This window comes from Ursus maritimus, unplaced genomic scaffold, assembly GCF_017311325.1.
Source record: "Ursus maritimus isolate PB19 unplaced genomic scaffold, ASM1731132v1 scaffold_10, whole genome shotgun sequence".
NCBI classification, from domain to species: Eukaryota; Metazoa; Chordata; class Mammalia; order Carnivora; family Ursidae; genus Ursus; species Ursus maritimus.
The window spans coordinates 1,582,423-1,601,959 of NW_024423344.1; the positions used below are offsets into that span (position 1 = coordinate 1,582,423).

At 38.1% G+C, this 19,537-nt stretch overlaps 1 protein-coding gene across 7 annotated transcripts in view; it reads right to left on the minus strand.

Moving 5' to 3' along the window:
• Window positions 1-529: 529 nt before the first annotated feature.
• ZMYM5 (zinc finger MYM-type containing 5) overlaps window positions 530-19,537 on the minus strand; it is a 44,552-nt gene continuing 25,544 nt past the window's right edge. For 5 of the 7 annotated variants that reach the window (XM_040621181.1, XM_040621156.1, XM_040621179.1 and 2 more), the window contains exons 5-8: window positions 15,982-16,267; window positions 15,263-15,422; window positions 14,051-14,263; window positions 530-1,952 (exon numbers count right to left, since the gene is read on the minus strand). In XM_040621181.1, the coding sequence (XP_040477115.1) occupies window positions 1,197-1,952; window positions 14,051-14,263; window positions 15,263-15,422; window positions 15,982-16,267 (1,415 nt within the window). In that variant the 3' untranslated portion in view covers window positions 530-1,196. Of the gene's footprint in view, window positions 1,953-14,050; window positions 14,264-14,693; window positions 14,866-15,262; window positions 15,423-15,981; window positions 16,268-19,537 lie in introns of those variants that run through there. The other 2 variants (XM_040621184.1, XM_040621202.1) reach the window with 2 other exon arrangements.

The following is a 19,537-nucleotide window of genomic DNA, read 5'->3' on the forward strand; positions in this document are numbered from 1 at the left end:
GTTTTGGTGAAATAATGGGCCCATTAATCATCTGGAAAGGAACTTCAAAACCTGTGTTATATTCTCTAGAGTATCCTCTTAGGCCTCCAAGAGTAAACTGGATTAAGCTTCATTCAAATCCAACTCTGAAAGACTGAAACAGTCCCGTGCCAAAAACCAAAATGATTATAAATTAATGAGAATGATTTTCCTAGGTATTCTAAAAATAATTTTATGCACTGGCATCACAGACAGAGTCTACAAGTACTCCTAGTGTCATCCCACCAAACAGAATGCACTTTGTTCTGCTCTAGTCATTGCTCATATGTCATTTTGTTCCATAGCTTTGAGACAAAACCCAAGTGTATGTAAGAATTTAATATATGATAAAGGTAGTATCTGAAATCAGATACAAAGGGAGAATAACTAAATATAGAGATGGTAATAGTGATCATTTGAAAAAAGATTCTTAATTTTCATCAGTGTACTTCTCATATTGAAGCATGTAGTCTCCTTCAGAGGAAAAAAAAATTGCCACAATACCTAAAGATTGACTTCATATATTTTTAATATTTCTTAGATTTGTACGAACATAAAAATAGGTATACACTCTTTATTCTTACAGTTCTCACACAGCAATAAAAGTGAAAACATTTATAAATTAAGACCAATAAAATGCAAATTAATCACCTTAATATAACAAATAATGCTGTTTTGCTCAAATAATAAAAAATGTTTTACCCAAAAGAAATAAATCACAGGTATTTGGTTTAATAGCAAAAGCTGCAGTTTCAGATTCCATTCTACTTTCAAACTGTTTCTGAAATGTTTTTACTTTAATAATGATGAGAACAGTCATATAGTATCCCGTTCAAACTAGTATTGATAAATTGAAGCCTTTTTCTCCTTCTTTCAAAGTAATCAAAACAATTAACCAAACACATTAAATGTTAGCCCTCAAATGCCAATTTTAAAAGGTGTGAATTGACAGAATGAAAAATAACAATTGCCTTTATTGAAATCTGCATTAACTACTGAATCCAATTAGCTTTAGAATTTGGAACAGAAACATTTTTTACTATTTATTTGCTATTATACTTATTGCGAACTGTTGAAGTTCTAGGAGCCTCCCAACAAAAATGGTACTGACCATTAGGGTACAGATCTTTTCTGAATAAATTTTAGACCCTGTTATGTCAAGAACCACATCAAGTATATTATGTGTACAACAACAGCACACCATCATTTTTCTCATTCTCATGTAATCCATGTTCTGCAGCTTCCACAGTTTTATTTTTTTTCAAATCAGATTTTAATTTTGAATACTTAACACTATTGTTGATATGCATTTCACTTTCCTCATGTTTGCTAAGAATATGTGATAAATGCTGCCAATCTTTACACCCATTCTCATTCTTCAGTTGATTTTTTCCTTCCCCAAAGAGTTTGCAATATAAACAAAACACAGAATCTTTTGAAGTCGAATAAAGTAACCAGGATCTAGTGGTTTTATCACCATTTGGAAGAATTCGTGTGTAGTAAGTTTCTGAAAATTTCCTTCCTGTATTGTCTTTTGGAAAGTTAAAATTTCTTACTTGAGGTGGATCATTTTCAACAAGAATGTCCCGTTGTTTAGTATTCAAAATTCGGGGCCATGTACCTGGGTCTGTAGAAAGTACAACTGATATAATGCAGTCTTCTGATTTTTTCTCTTCCAGTGGCTCTTGAAATTTATCAGCTATGGTTAACACAGAAGAAGATGAATTCACATCCTGTTTGATCAGTGATGTATCTGTGCTATATTCTGCCAAAACCTGTAGCTCTGAAGTCTTTTTCTTTTTTTCTGGTATTCCCTCTTTTTTTTCTAAAAGAATATTCAGTGGTCCATATAATTTTCTTTCACTTTCTTCTCTAACAGCATTCCTTTTTCTGTTTTCTGATGCTGACAAATTTTTTGATTTTGTTTCCATCATCTGGGGAGAAATAGATTGCAATTTTATCTTAGAATTGTTAAAAAGAGGGGTGTCTGGGTGGCTCAGTCAGTTAAGCGTCTGCCCTTGGCTCAGGTCATGATCTCAGATTGTGAGATCAAGCCCCACATCAGGCTCCGTTCTCAGTGCAGTGTTGGCTTGAATTCTACCTCTCCCTCTGCCCCTCCCCCCTCTAAAATAAATTTTAAAAACAAAACCAAACCAACTAAAAGCTTTGTTTTGATTTAATCCTGAAAGCAACATTGGCAGCACTTAAGTAAAAAAAGCAGGAGCAACATAATCAAATTCATACTTAGAAAGATTGCTCCGATTGTATTATGGATTTCTAACTGTAAGGAAGACTAAGTGTACAGAGACAGAAGCTGCGGTAGTTTAATTCTGACAAGAAATGATGGTGGTTATATATCTAGGATTGTAGAAGTAGAGATATGATTTAGAGTTGAGAAATATCTGGATTATTGGTAACTGAGTGGCTCTGGAGGCTAAGGAAGAGGAAGGAGGAGTAAAGAATGACGCTAAGTTTCTGCCTGGGCATCTGACTGAATGATGGGATCATTTATTGATAAAGGAAACAGAGTGAAAACAGGTTTGGAGTTTTGGTTTTAGACAAGGAATCTGAAGTATTTGTGGAACATTCAAATGGAGATTACAGATGGATATATTAGTCTAAAATTGAAAAAAGAAATAGCTACACAGAAAAGAAAAAAATTTAAAAAACAAAAAAAAAGGAAAGACCATGTACAGAAATATTTTGGAAATTATCAAATTTTATTAATTAAAACTATGGGATTGGATGCATCTGTATTGAAACAGCATATAAAAAAGCCAAGAGAAGGCCAATGACCACAGTTAGTGTTATTTTTAATATAACCAAACCCAAGCTTGCTCTTGTTTCTCCTTCCTGAGTTTCCTGGTAATGAATAGGTATTCAACTTGCTATAGTCATAATTCTCAATGGATGGCCATGACCCAACTGTATGACCTTGAGCAAGTTACCTGACCACTGAAGCTTCAATTTCTTTGGCAATAAAATGAAGATATCAACTGCACCTAACTAGGGAGACTCTTTAGATGATTAAATGCAAAAATACATGTAAAACTGTATCTGGCACCACAGTAAATTCATGTTAGCTATTATTATTGGCATGAACAGGATGCCTGTGATCATCTGACAATTACTGATATGATCTAATACCAAGAACTGATAATAGGAAGACAAAAGTGGCTGAACCAAAGACTTATGGGTTTTCTGCTATTCTATGTTCCAAGATTAAACTGGTTATATCTTTCCCTATCTGTGTCTTCAGGCATCTTTCCGGGGACATTCATGAGACTCTGAAAATGAAATTCAAAAATACTCTAGTGCAGTACTACCTCCTCTCACAACCAACATTTTTACTGATGACCTCGGTGAAAACTGAAGCTAAGTAAAAAGCAGGTGAGGTAGGCACCGATTAACTAAAGTCTAAAAAAAAAAAGGAGGTAAAAAAACAAACAAACAAAAAACACTGCAAAGAAAGGTACCAAGATGAAGAGCACTATATTTATTGACAGAATCTCATTTTTACTTATTTTTTAAAAGATCTTATTTATTTATTTGACAGAGACAGAGGCAGCGAGAGAGGGAACACAAGCAGAGGGAGTGGGAGAGGGAGAAGCAGGCTTCCTGTCAAGCAGGGAGCCCGATACGGGGCTCAGTCCCAGAACGCTGGGATCACGACCTGAGCCAAAGGCAGATGCTTAACGACTGAGCCACCCAGGCATCCCCAGAATCTCATTTTACTCTCAGAAGTGTCATGTTAGGGGCGCCTGGGTGGCACAGCGGTTAAGTGTCTGCCTTCGGCTCAGGGCATGATCCCGGCATTATGGAATCGAGCCCATCAGGCTCCTCCACTATGAGCCTGCTTCTTCCTCTCCCACTCCCCCTGCTTGTGTTCCCTCTCTCGCTGGCTGTCTCTATCTCTGTCAAATAAAAAAAAAAAAAAAAAAAAAAAAAAAAAAGAAGTGTCATGTTAGATGGTTAGGTCACCTTATAAGGCTACTTATTCTGAAGATTACTAAACTGAATCAGATATAGATCCTGGCCTCAGGGAACCTACAGCTTATTAAGGGAGATAAGGCACATGTATAATTAAATATTCATGTCAGATGCAATAGAGCAAACTAAAGTTTTAGATGTGAGGTCAAATCTAGCTATGTGACTTTGGGTAAGACACTTTCTCTGAACTTCAGTAACTTTAACATATTGTAAAGGTTTTATTCAATCAAATTGAATATACATTTAATATAAAGCAATAACCAGTTATACCTGGTTAATCAAAACAAATAGCACTCCCCTATCATCTATACCCATGTCTCCTTTCCCAGAAGTCAATCATTTTCAACACTATTAGCCGATTCATTTGGTGTTTATGTCCAAATCTCAAAGTAACATGTCTGTATCACTATTTATTGGCTTTTCCTCCCAGTTTTTGGAATCACAAACCATGCCGTGCATCAAAAGCAAACAAAGTAGGTCACTATAGGTGGCTGGACTGAAGGCAATCATGGCTGAGTTACAACAGGAGGGTGCACGCAGCCCACACAAGAGACACCCCTGGAGCATATGGTTCTGGTGACTAAGACAGATTGTGTTATAGGGCTCCATAGGACTTTTTCTACATAAGGCCATCATTTTTAAGACCAGGAGATATAGCTGACCTTCTTAAAATGGAGAAACAAACACAGAAAATTAGACAAAATGAGACAGAGGAATATGGCCCAAATGAAAGAACAGGACAAAATTACAAAAAAGCTATATGAAATGGAGATAAGCAATATGCCTGATGAAGAATTTAAAGTAATGATCATAAAGATAGTCATTAGACTTAAGTATTAAGAGTGGATGAACTCAGAACTTCAACAAAAAGACAGAAAATACAAAAAAGAACCAACCAGAGCTGAAGAATTCAGTAACTGAAATAGAGGGAATGAACAGCAGATTAGAGGAAGAAGAAGAACAGATCAGAAATCTGGAAGAGTATTGGCAATCATTCAAGCTAAACAGCAAAAAGAAAAAAGAATAAAAAGTGAAAACAGGTTAAGGGAACTCTGCAACATCATTAAGCATAATAACATCTGCAGTGTAAGGATGCCAGAAGGAAAGTTATTTCAATAAATACTAGCTGAAAACATCCCTACTCTAGGAACGAAACAGGTTTAGGAAGCACAGAGAGCCCCTAACAAGATGAACCCAAGAAGGTCCATGCCAAGACACATAATAATGAAAATAGCAAAAAGTAATGATAAATGCAGAATTATTTATTTATTTATTTATTTATTTATTTATTTATTTATTTATTTATTTATTTGACAGAGAGAGACACAGCCAGTGAGAGAGGGAATACAAGCAGGGGTAGTGGGAGAGGAAGAAGCAGGCTCCCAGCGGGGGAACCTGATCCTGATGTGGGGCTCGATCCTATAATACCGGGATCACGCCCTGAGCCAAAGGCAGACACTTAACGACTGAGCCACCCAGGCACCCCTAAATGCAGAATTTTTAAAGAAGCAAGAGAAAATAGTTATAAACAAGGGAAACCTAAGGTTATTAGCTCATTTTCCAGCAGAAACTTTGTAGACCAAAAGAAAGTGGTATGATATATTCAAAGTGATAAAGAAGAAACCTATAACCAAGAATACTTTACCCAGCAAGATTATCATTCAGAATAGGAGAAATAGTTTCCCAGAGAAACAAAAGTTAATGGAGTTCATCACCACTAACCCAGCCTTACAAGAATGTTAAACGGAATTTTTTTTTAAAAGATTTATTTGTTTATCTGAGAGAAAGAGAGCAAGACAGAGAGAGAGAGAGAGCAAGCACATGAGCAGAGAGGAGGAGCAGAGGGAGAGGGAGAAGCAGACTCCCTGCTGAGCAGGGAGGCCCATGTTGGGGCTCGATCCCAGGATCCTGAAATCATGACCTGAGCCAAAGATAGATGCTTAACTGTCTGAGCCATCCAAGCACCCCAGGAATTCTTCCTTTTAAAGATTTACTTACTTATTTTAGAGAGTGTGTGTACACATGCGGGGGCAGAGGGAGAGAAAGAGAGAGGGGAAGCAGACTCTTGGCTGAGCATGGAGCCTGACGCGGAAATTGATCCTAGGACCCTGAGATCACGACCTGAGCAGAAACCAAGAGTCAGATGCTTAACCAACTAAGCCATCCAGGCACCCCACAAGAAATGTTAAAGGGAATTCTTTAACTGGAAAGAAAAGGCCACAAATCACAGACAATTATGAAAAGAAAATATTTCACAGGTAAAAACAAATATATTGTAAAGGTAGTAGATTAATCACTTATAAAGCCAGTATGGAGATTAAAACACAAAAGTAGTAAAATCTATTATATCTACAAAAATTAGTTTAGGAATACACAAAACAAAAGGATGTAAATAAAATATGAAATCATATATATAAAATGTGGAGAGGGTAGTAAAAATGTAGTGCTTTCAGAATGCGTTCGAAATAAAGCAACCATCAACTTAACAGAGACCGCTATACATGTAAAATGTTATGTATGAACCCAGTGGTAACCACAAATCAAAAACCTGTCATACACACACAAAAAGGGGAAAGGAATCCAAACATAACATTAAAGAAATCCATCAAACCACAAGGGAAGAGGTCCTGGGAGTCCAAGATGGCAGAGGAGTAGGAGACCTAAATTTAGTCTGGTCCCAGGAATTCAGCTAGATAGCTATCAAACCTCTGAACACCTATGAACTCAACTGGAGAATGAAGAAAAGAATAGCAGCAACTCTATGAACAGAAAAAGCGACCACTTTCTACAAGGCAGGACATGTGGAGAAGTGAATGTTAGGTGATATATGGGAAGACAGACTGCGGCGAGGGGGGGGGGGCGGGGGAGGCGGTGAGGGAGCCTCCTTAAGCGGGCTACCGCCAAGTGACAGAGCAAAGGAATACAAAATCAGAACTTTTAGAAGTCTGCTTTGGTGAGGGACATGGCTCCAGTGGTTAAGCAGGGGGTGGAACCCCTGCTGGGACAGTGTGGTATCAGGACCCTCAGGAAGCCTGGGGGTGCCTGAGTGCAGCAGAGCTCCCAGGTATAAGAGCGGGGAAGCCGGCTGCAAAGAGAGAGCCGAGGGGTGGGCTCTCAGCACGGAGTCGCCATAAACCGTGATCGGCAGCACAGTCGGGCCACTGCTCTTGGAGCTGGAGTCCAACAAGCAACAGAACTGGGGAGAATCCCTCCCTTTCCTCCCCTGGGACGAGCGGTACGGGAGTGCACTACAAGAATCTGCTGGGTTTGGAGACTCCAAACAGGGCTGTGCGCCAGAGATAGAAACATTTGGTCACAGGCCCTGCAGGTTAGCACAGAGTGCGGACAGAGACCAGGGAGACAGAAAGGACTGACTGCTTTGAGGGTGCAATGAGGAGTGCGGCCCTGAGCCTTTCGGCTCCTCCAGGGCCAGAGACTGGGAAGCAGCCATTTTCATTCTCATCCTCTAAAGCTATGCATTAAGCCTTCAGGGTACAAAACGTACAGAGAGCAACCCGGAGTAGAATACTTAGCCTGGCCCCTAGAAAGGGCAGTGCAATTCTGCCTGGGGAATCAATGCAACAGCCCCTACCCCAGAAGATCAGCAAGAACACCCAGCCAAGACTAAGTTTACCCATCAATGAGAACTGCAAACTCCAGTACTAAGGGAATATAGCACACAGAATTCATGGCTTTTTCCCCATGATTCTTTAGTCTTTCAACTTTAAATTTTTTATTTTTTTAAAAATTATTATTTCCTTTTACAACCAACTTATCCCCTTATAATTCATTTAAAAAATCATTTTTACAGTCATATTCTATCTCTTCATTGTATTTAAGCATATTTTTTGTATATACATTCTTTCTTTCTTTAAAATTCTGGGATGTAGTTTCTTCTACCAGACCAAACTACACCCAAAATCTAGTGTATGGCTCTGTTCTATTCACGAGACTGATCATATTCTTTTTTTTTTTTTCAGGTCTCCTCTGATTTGTTTAGTATGTACTTCTCTGGGGTCATTGGTCCCATTTTAGTATTTTGTTCTCTCGTTCATCTATTCTTGTCTTGACAAAATAACAAAATGGAAAAACCTCAAAAAAGAGAACAAGAGGCAATACTGACTGCCAGGGACCTAATCAATATGGACATTAGTAAGATGTTGGAACTAGAGTTCAGAATAATGATTATAAAGATACTAGCTGGGTTGAAAAAAGGATAGAAGACACTAGAGAATCCTTTTCTGGAGAAATAAAATTGAATCAAGTCAAAATCAAAAGAGGCTATTATTAAGGTGCAATCAAAAATGGAGGCTCTAACTGCAAGACTAAATGAGGCAGAAGAGAGAATTAGTGACACAGAAGACCAAATGATGGAGAATAAAAAGCTGAGAAAGAGAGAGAGAAACAGCTCCTGGATCACGAGGGGAGAATTCAAGAGGTAAGTGATACCACAGAGCAAAACAATATTAGAATAATTGGTTTCCCAGAAGAAGAAAGAGAGAGAGGAGCAGAAGGTATACTGGAGTAAATTATAGCGGAGAACTTCCCTAATTTGGGGAAGGAAACAGGCATCAAAATCCAGGAGGCTCAGAGAACTCCCCTCAACATCAATAAAATAGGTCAACACGCCGACGTCTACTAGTAAAACTTACAAATGTCAGAGACAAAGAGAAAATTCTGAAAGAAGCTTGGGACAAGAAGTCTGTAATCTACAACGGCAGAAACATTAGATTGGCAGCAGACCTATCCACAGAGACCTGGCAGGCCAGAAAGGACTGAGAAGATATAGTCATGAAAAAAAAAAATGCAGCCGAGAATACTTTATCCAGCTAGGCTGTCATTCAAAATAGAAGGAGAGATAAAAAGCTTCCAGGACAAACAAACTAAAAGAATTTGCAATCACCAAACCAGCCCTACAAAAAATATTGAAATGGGTCCTCTAAGCAAAGGGAGAGCCCAAAACTAACATGGACCAGAAAGGAACAGAGACAATATACAGTAACAGTCACCTTACAGGCAATACAATGGCACTACATTCATATCATTCAATAGTTACCCCGAATGTAAATGGACTAAATGCCCCAATCAAAAGACACAGGGTATCAGATTGGATAAAAAAGCAAAACCCATCGATATGCTGTCTCCAAGAGACTCATTTTAGACCCAAGGACACCTCCAGATTTAAAGTGAGGGGGTGGAAAACCATTTATCATGCTAATGAACATCAAAGGAAAGCTGGAGTGGCACTCCTCATATCAGACGAATTAGATTTTAAACCAAAAACTGGAGTAAGAGATGAGGAAGGACACTCTATCGTACTTAAAGGGTCTATCCAACAAGAAGATCTAACAATTGTAAATATTTATGCCCCTAATATGAGAGCAGCCAATTATATAAGCCAATTAATAACGAAATCAAAGAAACGCATTGAGAATAATACAATAATAATAGGGGGCTTTAACACCCCGCTCACGAAAATGGACAGATCATCTAAGCAAAAGATCAACAAGGAAATAAGGGCTCTAAATGACACACTGGACCAGATGGACTTCACAGATGTATTCAGAACATTCCACCCTAAAGCAACAGAATACACATTCTTCTCAAGTGCACACGGAACATTCTTCAGAATAGATCACATCCTAAGTCACAAATCAGGTCTCAACCAATACAAAAAGACTGGGATCATTCCCTGCATATTTTCAGACCACAATGCTTTGAAGCTGGAACTCAATCACAACAGAAAATTTAGAAAGAACTCATATACATGTAGTATAAAGAGCATCCTACTAAAGAATGAATGGGTCAACCAGGAAATTAAAGAAGAATTTAAAAAATTCATGGAAACAAATGAAAATGAAAACACAACTTTTCAAAACCTTTGGGATGCAACAATGCGGCCGTAAGAGGGAAGCATACAGCAATACAAGCCTTTTTCAAGAAACAAGAAAGTTCTCAAATATACAACTTAACCCTACACTTAAAGGAGCTGGAGAAAGAACAGCAAATAAAACGTAAACCCAGCAAGAGAAGAGAAATAACAAAGATTAAAGCAGAAATCAATGAAATAGAAACCAAAAGAGCAGTAAAACAGATCAATGAAACTAGGAGCTAGTTCTTTGAAAGAAATAATAAGATTGATAAACCTCTGGCCAGACTTATCAAAATGAAAGAAGGACCCAAGTCAATAAAACCATGAAAGAAGGAAGAGAGAGCATAAGCAACGCTGAAGAAATACAAACAATTGTAAGAGTGTATTATGAGCAACTATATACCAACAAATTAGGCAAAACTGAACCGGGGAGAAATAGAAAACCTGAACAGACCCAGAACCAGCAAGGAAATTGAAGCAGTAATCAAAAATCTCCCAACAAACATGAACCCCGGGGCAGATGGCTTTCCAGCGGAATTCTACCACACATTTAAAGAAGAATTAATACCTATTCTTCTGAAACTGTTTGCAAAAAATAGAAATGGAAGGAAAACATCCAAACTCATTTTATGAGGCCAGCATTACTTTGATCCCCAAACCAGACAAAGACCCCACCAAAAAGGAGAATTACAGACCAATATCGCTGCTGAACATGGATGCAAAAATTCTCACCAAAATACTAGCCAATAGGATCCAACAGTACATTAAAAGGATTATTCACCACCGCCAAGTGGGAGTTATACCTGGGCTGCAAGGTGGCTCCTCATCTACAAATCAATCACTGTGATACACTACGTAAATGAAAGGAAGGACAAGAACCATGTGATCCTCTCTCGATAGATGCAGAAAAGCATTTAACAAGGTACAGCATCCTTTCTTGATGAAAACTCTTCACAGTGTAGAAATAGAGGGTACATACCTCAATATCACAAAGGCCATCTATGAAAAGCCCACAGTGAGTATCATTCTCAATGGGAAAAAACTGACAGCTTTTCCCCCAAAGTCAGAAACATGGCAGGGATGTCCACTATCATCACTGCTGTTCAACATAGTACTGGAAGTTCTAGCCTCAGCAATCAGACAACAAAAAAAATAAAAGGTATCCAAATCAGCAAGGAAGTAGTCCAACTCTCACTCTTTGCAGATGATATGATACTTTATGTCGAAAATCCAAAAGACTACACCCCAAAATTGCTAGAATTCATACAGGAATTCAGTAAAGTTGCAGGATTTAAAATCAATGCACAGAAATTAGTTGCATGTCTAGACACCAACAATGAGACAGAGGAAAAGGAAATTAAGGAGTCAATCCCATTTACAATTGCACCAAAAACTGTAAGATACTCAGGAATAGATCTAACCAAAGAGGCAAAGATCTGTACTGGAAAACTATAGAATACTCATGAAAGAAACTGAGGAAGACACAAAGAAATGGAAAAACGTTCATGTTCATGGATTGGAAGAACAAATATTGTGAAAATGTCTATGCTACCTAGAGCAATCTATACATTCAATGCAATTCCTACCAAAATTCCATCAACTTTTTTCACAGAGCTTGTAACAAATCATCCTAAAATTTGTATGGAACCAGAAAAGACCCCGAATAGCCAGAGGAATGTTGAAAAAGAGAACCAAAGCTGGTGGGATCACAATTCCAGGCTTCAAGCTCTATTACAAAGCTGTAATCATCAAGACAGTATGGTACTGGCACAAAAACAGACACACAAATCGATGGAACCGAAAAGAGAACTCAGAAATAGACTCTCAACTCTATGGTTAACTAATCTTCAGTTATTTACCCCGAAGATACAAATGTAGTGATCTGAAGGGGCACCTGCACCCCAATGGTTATAGCAGCAATGTCCACAATAGCCAAACTATGGAAAGAGCCTAGATGTCCACTGACAGGTGAATGGATAAAGAAGTAGTATATACATACAGTGGAATATTACTCAGCCATCAAAAAACCGAAATCTTGTCATTTGCAATGACGTGGATGGAACTAGAGGGTATTATGCTAAGTGAAATAAGTCAATCAGAGAAAGATAATTATCAAGTGATCTCACAGATATGAAGAATTTAAGAAACAAGGCAGAGGATCACAGGGGAAGTGAGGAAAAAAATGAAACAAGGCGAAAGCAGAGAGAGAGACAAACCATAAGAGACTCTTAATCTCAGGAAACCAACTGATGGTTGCTGGAGTGGAGGAGGGTGGGAGGGATGGCATGGCTGGGTGATGGACTTTGGGGAGGGTACATGTGGTAGGCACTGTGTATGACTGAAGAATCACAGACCTGTACCCCTGAAACAAATAATACATTTTAATAATAATAAAAGAAATGAAATTATTTCTAACCGAATAAAAATAATATATCATTGTAGAGAAAGAAAAAACTTATTTATATCTATTTTCTGAAGTTTAAAAATGGCATCATCAGAATAATTACTCTTGGTAAATATTAATGTGCTTTAATCAGTTTCATAATATTCTATCTAATATCATGCCACTGGTATTTTTCTGATGACTATATTCTGTTCAATATGGTCTTGTAAGTAATGTTTTTACATATAATTACTCATAATCATCTTAAAGATGGCATTTTAAGGTTAAAATAATAAAATTGTTAAAAAAAAACTCACAAGGGAAGAGAGCAAGAAAGGATATACAATTGTATATATCCATGTACCAAACACAGGAGCACCGAAATACATAAAGCAAATGTTAACAGACATTGAGGAGAAATTGATAGTAATAGAGGGGACATTAACACCTCACTTGCATCAATGGATAAATCATCTAGAGTGCACATCAACAAGAAAACTGTGGCTTTGAATTGACACATTAGACTGGATGGACTAAACAGGTATGTATGTATGTGTATGTATGTATGTATGTGTATATATTCCACCTCAAACCAGCAGAATACATTCTTTTCAAGTGCACAAGGAACACTCACCTGGATAGATTACATGTTAGGCCACAAAATAAGTCTCAATAAATTGAAGACTGAAATCATATCAAGCATCTTTCCTGATAACAACAGTATGAAACTACAAATTTAAGAAAAAAAGCAGGAAAAAAAAGAAACACATGGGGGCGCCTGGTTGGCTCAGTCGTTAAGCGTCTGCCTTTAGCTCAGGGCGTGATCCCGGTGTTCTGGGATCAAGCCCCACATCAGGCTCCTCCGCTGGAAGCCTGCTTCTTCCTCTCCCACTCCCCCTGCTTGTGTTCCCTCTCTCTCTGGCTGTCTCTCTCTCTGTCAAATGAATAAATAAAATCTTAAAAAAAACAAAAAACAAAAACAAAACACATGGAGGCTAAAAAACATTCAACTAAACAATCAATGAAGGGGTCAATGAAGAAATGAAAGAAAATTAAAAAAATACATGGAGACAAATGAAAATGAAAATGTGATGGTCCAAAATCTCTGGGACACAGCAAAAAGCAGTTCTAAGAGGGAAGTTTATAGCAACACAGGCCTACTTTAAAAAGCAAAACAAATCTCAAACAATCTAACTGTACACCTAAAAGAGCTAGAAAAAAGAACAAAGCAAGTCCAAAGCCTGTAGAAAGAAGAAAATAACAGAGAGTAAATACTCAGAGATTAAAAAAACAACAGAAAAGACCATTTGAAAAGATAAAACAGATAATTGATAAAGCATTAGCCACTCATCAAGGAAAGAATACTCAAAATTATAAATGGAGAATAATGACACTACAGAAACACAAAAGATTATAAGAGGATAATACAAAAAATTATATGCCAACATATGGACAACTTAGAAGAAATGGGTAAATTCCTAGAAACATAATCTTACAAAACTGAATCAGTTATCGAAAAACTCTCAACAAACAAAAGTCCAGGACTGGCTTCACAGGTGAATTCTACCAAACATTTTAGAAAAGTTAATATCTATTTTCTCTACAAACTATTCTAAAAAATAGAAGAGGAAGGAAAACTAGCTTAGAATAACCAACTGATTTCAATACTCATTTGAGATGGGACGGCTCAATGACAAATTGACAAAAATGGAACTGAGATTCTAAGATAAATCTGGCTAAAGTAGGCTAACAGGGAGAAGCTATTAAAATGCATTGAAAAGAATTACCTGTTTATATTCATTAACACAACCGTAGCAGCAAAATCTTGTCTGCTGACCTTCAATGATCAGGACATTGTTTCCAGCACTTTTACTGGGCAAGTACTCTCCACACTGTTCACAGCAATTCATTATTAGACCATTGGCCAACCTGTACTTATTAAAGCACTGGTTACTGCACAGTTTATGTATTACATTATTAACGCTGACTTCATGGCGAATCTAAAAGAAAAGACAGAATTTATTAAATAAATGAGTCAGATTAGCACAGTAAGCAATGAGATAGTTTTTTTAAAAAACAAACAAAACAAAAAACCCAAAAAACAAAAAACAAAAAAACAACCTCTAGTAGTTTGTCAGTGGAAGAAATTCAGGGGAAAGACTAAAAAGCACATTTTGTTATTCTTTCATTTTTATCTCTGATTTCTTTGTAAAACCATTCTTTGATTTTACAGAAGAAAAGATGGAACAAAAAAACCTATAAAATCAGTAATAAGTTCTCCAGAGACACTTAAAAACTAGAAAAATGAACTGGTTTAGAAGACTCTGATATAACCATCTTAAAAGAAATGGATTGGGAATTTCTGATATTATAAACTTCACTGCCCTAGAAAATTTATGGGAGGAGCTAAAAGAATAACATTACCATATTCAGGATGGTGTCTGTATATACATAAATACGGTGGTTCATGCTTTGCTCAGTTCTGTGGTAACTGAGATAAAGTTGTGTCCTCAATTTGCAAGGCTCTGGGAAACACCAAATTCAGTCACCAAGGACTGTGTTAAGTGAAGACTGCCTGTATGAACGTTTCTTCTTTCAGCAACTGGAAAGATGGCAATACCATTTAAGAAATGTGAGGGAATCAACACACTTACACTCCACTTGTTCTACATATTCTTGTATCAGGATCGGTTGCATCCTTCACGTTCTGAACCTACACTTTTAGTTAAGAGTGGCTAATAACAAAATTCACCACAGAACTACTGCTTTGTTTAGGAGTATAACCAATTTCATGGAAATAGCTATGTACTTTCCTTAGCATGCAAATGGGTTATCTGTTCCCAAGACAGTTAGTTCTAACGTATCTTCTAACTTCATTGTGTAGATCCAGGACATGTGTATTACGTAGCTGGCAGAGCATATAATAACACTGAAAAGATAAATTAAAATTTTAACTGAAAAGTTAAAATAATAACTGAAATAAGATAAAAAATCCAGACCTCTGTTAGTTTACTACAGATTATACATCTTGATTTATTAACTCTTTTTCTAAGATTCTGGTTGTCTTCACAGGGAGGCAAAGATGTACTACAAAATTCTTGGGAGGATTCTCTTGACTCAACTTGAGGAACAGTAGTAGCCTTTTTTGTAGGTACATCTCTGAAACAAAAGGGACAGACATAATTTAAGAATACTGTATTTTAATAAAAGTCAAATATATGAACAATAAACATTTTTTGTTTTTTCATGATTTAATCCTAGGAATCAACTATATTTTTGGATCTAACCAAATCCACTTTTTTGGTTTCACTGTCAATAGTTCCTAATTAATATGGCAAGAGATGATTTGGTGGTAAAAACATTTTGCAGCAGAAGAACCTTGTCACAGGTTATTATGACTTTTTGAAAGGGTAGCAGCAACTTGGTAGAACTAAGGTAAAAGATGGGGATGGGATGAGGCAAAGACAGTGGCAGGGAGAGGATCAATTTCTGTAGATATTTCTGTATCTATATTCCATTTGCCTGCCAAGAATAAGGACACTACAAATGAATCCATAGCTCTGATACACCCTAGGATAATTCAAGCTCAAAAAACCTTAAGACACCTTTGCAACAACTGTATATCCATGAATCTATGCAGCTCACCAATTACATTTGACACACGTCTATATTGCCAGCATTTCAACTATATGAAGCCATGCTGAAAAGTATAGCTTACTTTTTACTTATTACGTTGCGTTTCTTTGGAGTGCGCTTATGGGAGAAAGAAGAAAGGCAGGTGGTAGAACAAAAGAGGTAAGCTGATCCTTTTCGTTGATAAGCTGTCTGTCCCTTCTGCAAAGGTTTTTTGCAGTGTGCACAAGTGATCTTAGCTGGTTTTGTAAGCTGCTGTTGGACTGAAGACTGGAAAATCTGTTTAGGAAGGGAGGCCACTGGTGATAAAGAATCCATCCCTGGCTGTTTTTGATTACGGGGAAATGATGCTGACTGGGAGATCCACGAATCTTAAAAACAAAACACACAAGAAAACGTCATGGAACAAATCAAAATTCACATCAGAAAAATATATTAAATTTTCATTTTGCATAAGTTTAAGAGAATAATGATGCAGCCCTATAAGCAAGTGGTTAAGCCCTGTTGCACAATTCCAGGGGAATGCTACACTTTGAATTCTTTTTATTTATTTATTTTTTTGGAGAGAGAGAATCTTAAGCAGACTCCAAGCCCAGAGAGGAGCCTGATGCGGGGGAGGGACGGGGGACACTCGATCTATTGACCCTGAGATCATGACCTGAGCCGAAATCAAGAGTTGGATGCTTAACCGATTGAGCCTCCCAAGGGGCCCTTCCACTATGTGTTCACAGTGAAGGATACTCTACTGTGCCAAAAATGTACATGGTGACCCTAGAATCAGGCAAAGCAGTAATCATCAGCAATTAAGTCAGAGACCCCAGGTTCAAAAAGCATCTCCTAGTCTTAATACATCATAAAGCAAATATGCAAATCAAAGATAACTATAGAATCTGGTATATGATCCCCATTTTCATCTTCCTCCCTAATATTTTATTATGAAAAATTTAAAGCATACAGAAGTCAAAGAATTTTACAGCAAACATTCATATGCCCAACAAATAGATTCTATACTATTTTATGATTTTTGCTTTATCACATCTACCTCTTCCCTCTAAACAACAACCCATGTATTTTGTGTATTTCAAGTAATATGTAGAATATCAGGGGATGCCTGAGTGGTCAGTCAGCTAAGCCTCCGACTCTTAATTTCAGCTTAGGTCATGATCTCAGGATTGTGGATCAAGCCCCCAGTCAGGCTCTGTGCTCAACATGGAGTCTACTTGTCCCTCTCCCTCTGTGCCTCCTGCCACTGTGCTCTTTCTAAAACAAATAAATAAAATCTTAAGAAAAAAAAAAAGAATGTCAGTATACTTTCCTCCAAAATACTTCCCCCCCAAGATTTTATTTATTTGACACAGAGAGAGTGAAAGCGTGAACACAAGCAGGGGGAGCAGCAGGCAGAAGGAAAAGCAGACTCCGTGCTGAGCAGGGGGAGCCTGATGCAGTACTCAATCCCAGGACCCTGGGATCATGACCTGAGCTGAAGGCAGACTCTTAACTGACCGACCCACGCAGCCACCTTCAAAATACTTTTTATTTGTTCATTTTAAGTAAACCCCAACATGCGACCTGAACTCATGACCCCAAGACCAAGAGCTGCATGCTCTACCAACTGAGGTAGAGCCAGGCACCCCTCCAAAACACTTTTTTTAAAAACAGATTTTATTTATTTGAGAGATAAAGAGATAGCACAAGCAGGGGGTGGGGGGTGGGGACAGAGGGAGAGGAAGAAGCAGACTCCCCACTGAGCAGTGAGCCTAACATGGGGCTCAATCCCAGGACACTGGGATCATGACCTGAGCCGAAGGCAGACGGTTAACCAACTAAGCCACCCAGACACTCCCCACTTCACTTTTTAAAGCAACACTCTATAATTCCTTCCCAGCCTTCTAAATATTATTTCATAATCTTTAATATAGGTGATGGGTTAATGCGGGAACATTCAGCTTTCCTAACTTCCATCATTTATTCTTCCATCATATATTATTGTTAGCTTCAAAAGGGTACAATATTATGTACAGGTAACAATGTTTCCCAATCTTTAACATGCATGAGATCACTTGGGAATCTTTTAAACAGAGCTTCTAGGGGTGCTTGACTGTCTCAGTTGGCAGAGCATGTGACTCTTGATCTCACACTTGTGAACTCAAGCCCCATGATGGGTGTAGAGATTTCTTAAAAATAAAATCATACACATAATATGCATTTATGTATATTGAATACATCATTCAGAATCAATAGGTCTAGGGAGGCAACGGAGGTTCTACATTTCTAACTCTTGCATTATGGTGAAGCTTTGAGGCCCCAGAGTTCTGAATTATGCTATCATTATCTTCAAACACAGCTTTTGTAGGGGGGGCCTGGGTGGTTCAGTTGGCTGAGCGTCCAACTCTTGGTAGGATCCAGCCCCAGGTCAGCCTCCGTGCTCAGCAGGAAATTTGCTTGAAGGTTCTCACCCTCTTTCCCTCCCCACGGTCAGGCACTCTCTCTCTAAAATAAATAAATAAATCTTAAAAAAAAAAAACAACACCTTTTGTCGTTAGTGAGAGGTCTATTGCCCCCTCCACCTATCATAGCCCCAAAGGCCTCTCACACTATTAATACTGCCAACTATATTCCTATTTCTAAATTCCTACCTACTTCTTCTAATTTTCTTTGTCCTATTTCAAGATACCTTTATCTTTTTTTTAAAGATTTTATTTATTTTTGTGAGAGAGAGAGAGCGAGCGAGTGCGTGCACGAGTTGGGGGAGGGGCAGTGGGAGAAGCAGACTGCCCGCTGAGCAGGGAGCCTGATGCAGGACTTGATCTCAGGACACTGGGATCATGACCTGAGCCGAAGCAGCAGATGCTTAACTGACTGAGCCAACCAGGCGCCTAAGATACCTTTATCTTACAAGCAAAAATAAAACAGAACAAAAGCAATTCTTTCATTCCACAGGATGACAAGCTGGCAAATATGGAATATACTCTAGTAAAGTTTTTTATGACTTAGTGCTCAGAAGTTTCATTACTGCTAAATTTTCCTTCTTCTGAACCATTCCAAAGAAAACCAAAATCACATATTCATCTATAGAACAATAACATAGGTTGCATTCTGGGATCACTTTTCTACATGTCATCTATATGCCACACTACATTTAATAAGTAACAGAAACAAAAAATAGCAACAATTAAGATTTGTCATTACCATTAACATGGGAGAAATAAGGGCGCCTGGGTGGCTCAGTCAGTTAAGCATCTGGGCTTTGGCTCAGGTCATGATCCCCGGGTCCTGGGATTGAGTTCCACATCAGGCTCCCTGCTCAGCAGGCAGTCTGCTTCTCCTTCAGACCCCCACCCCTATGCTCTCTCTCTCTCTCAAATAAGTAAATAAAATCCTTAAAAAAAAAAAAAAAAAAGATTCTCACCCTCTGCCCCTCCCCCCATGTGTACATTTTCTCTCTCTCTCTCTCTCAAAATACATAAATAACACTTTAAAAAAATGGGAGAAATAGGTTGAGCCGGAAGGGAAGATGGCAGAGGAGTAGGGGACCCCTTTTTCAGCCGGTCCCCTGAGTCGAGCTGGATAGGTACCAGACCAGCCTAAATAACCACGGAATCAGCCTGAGACGCAGGAAGATACATCTGGATCTCTACAAA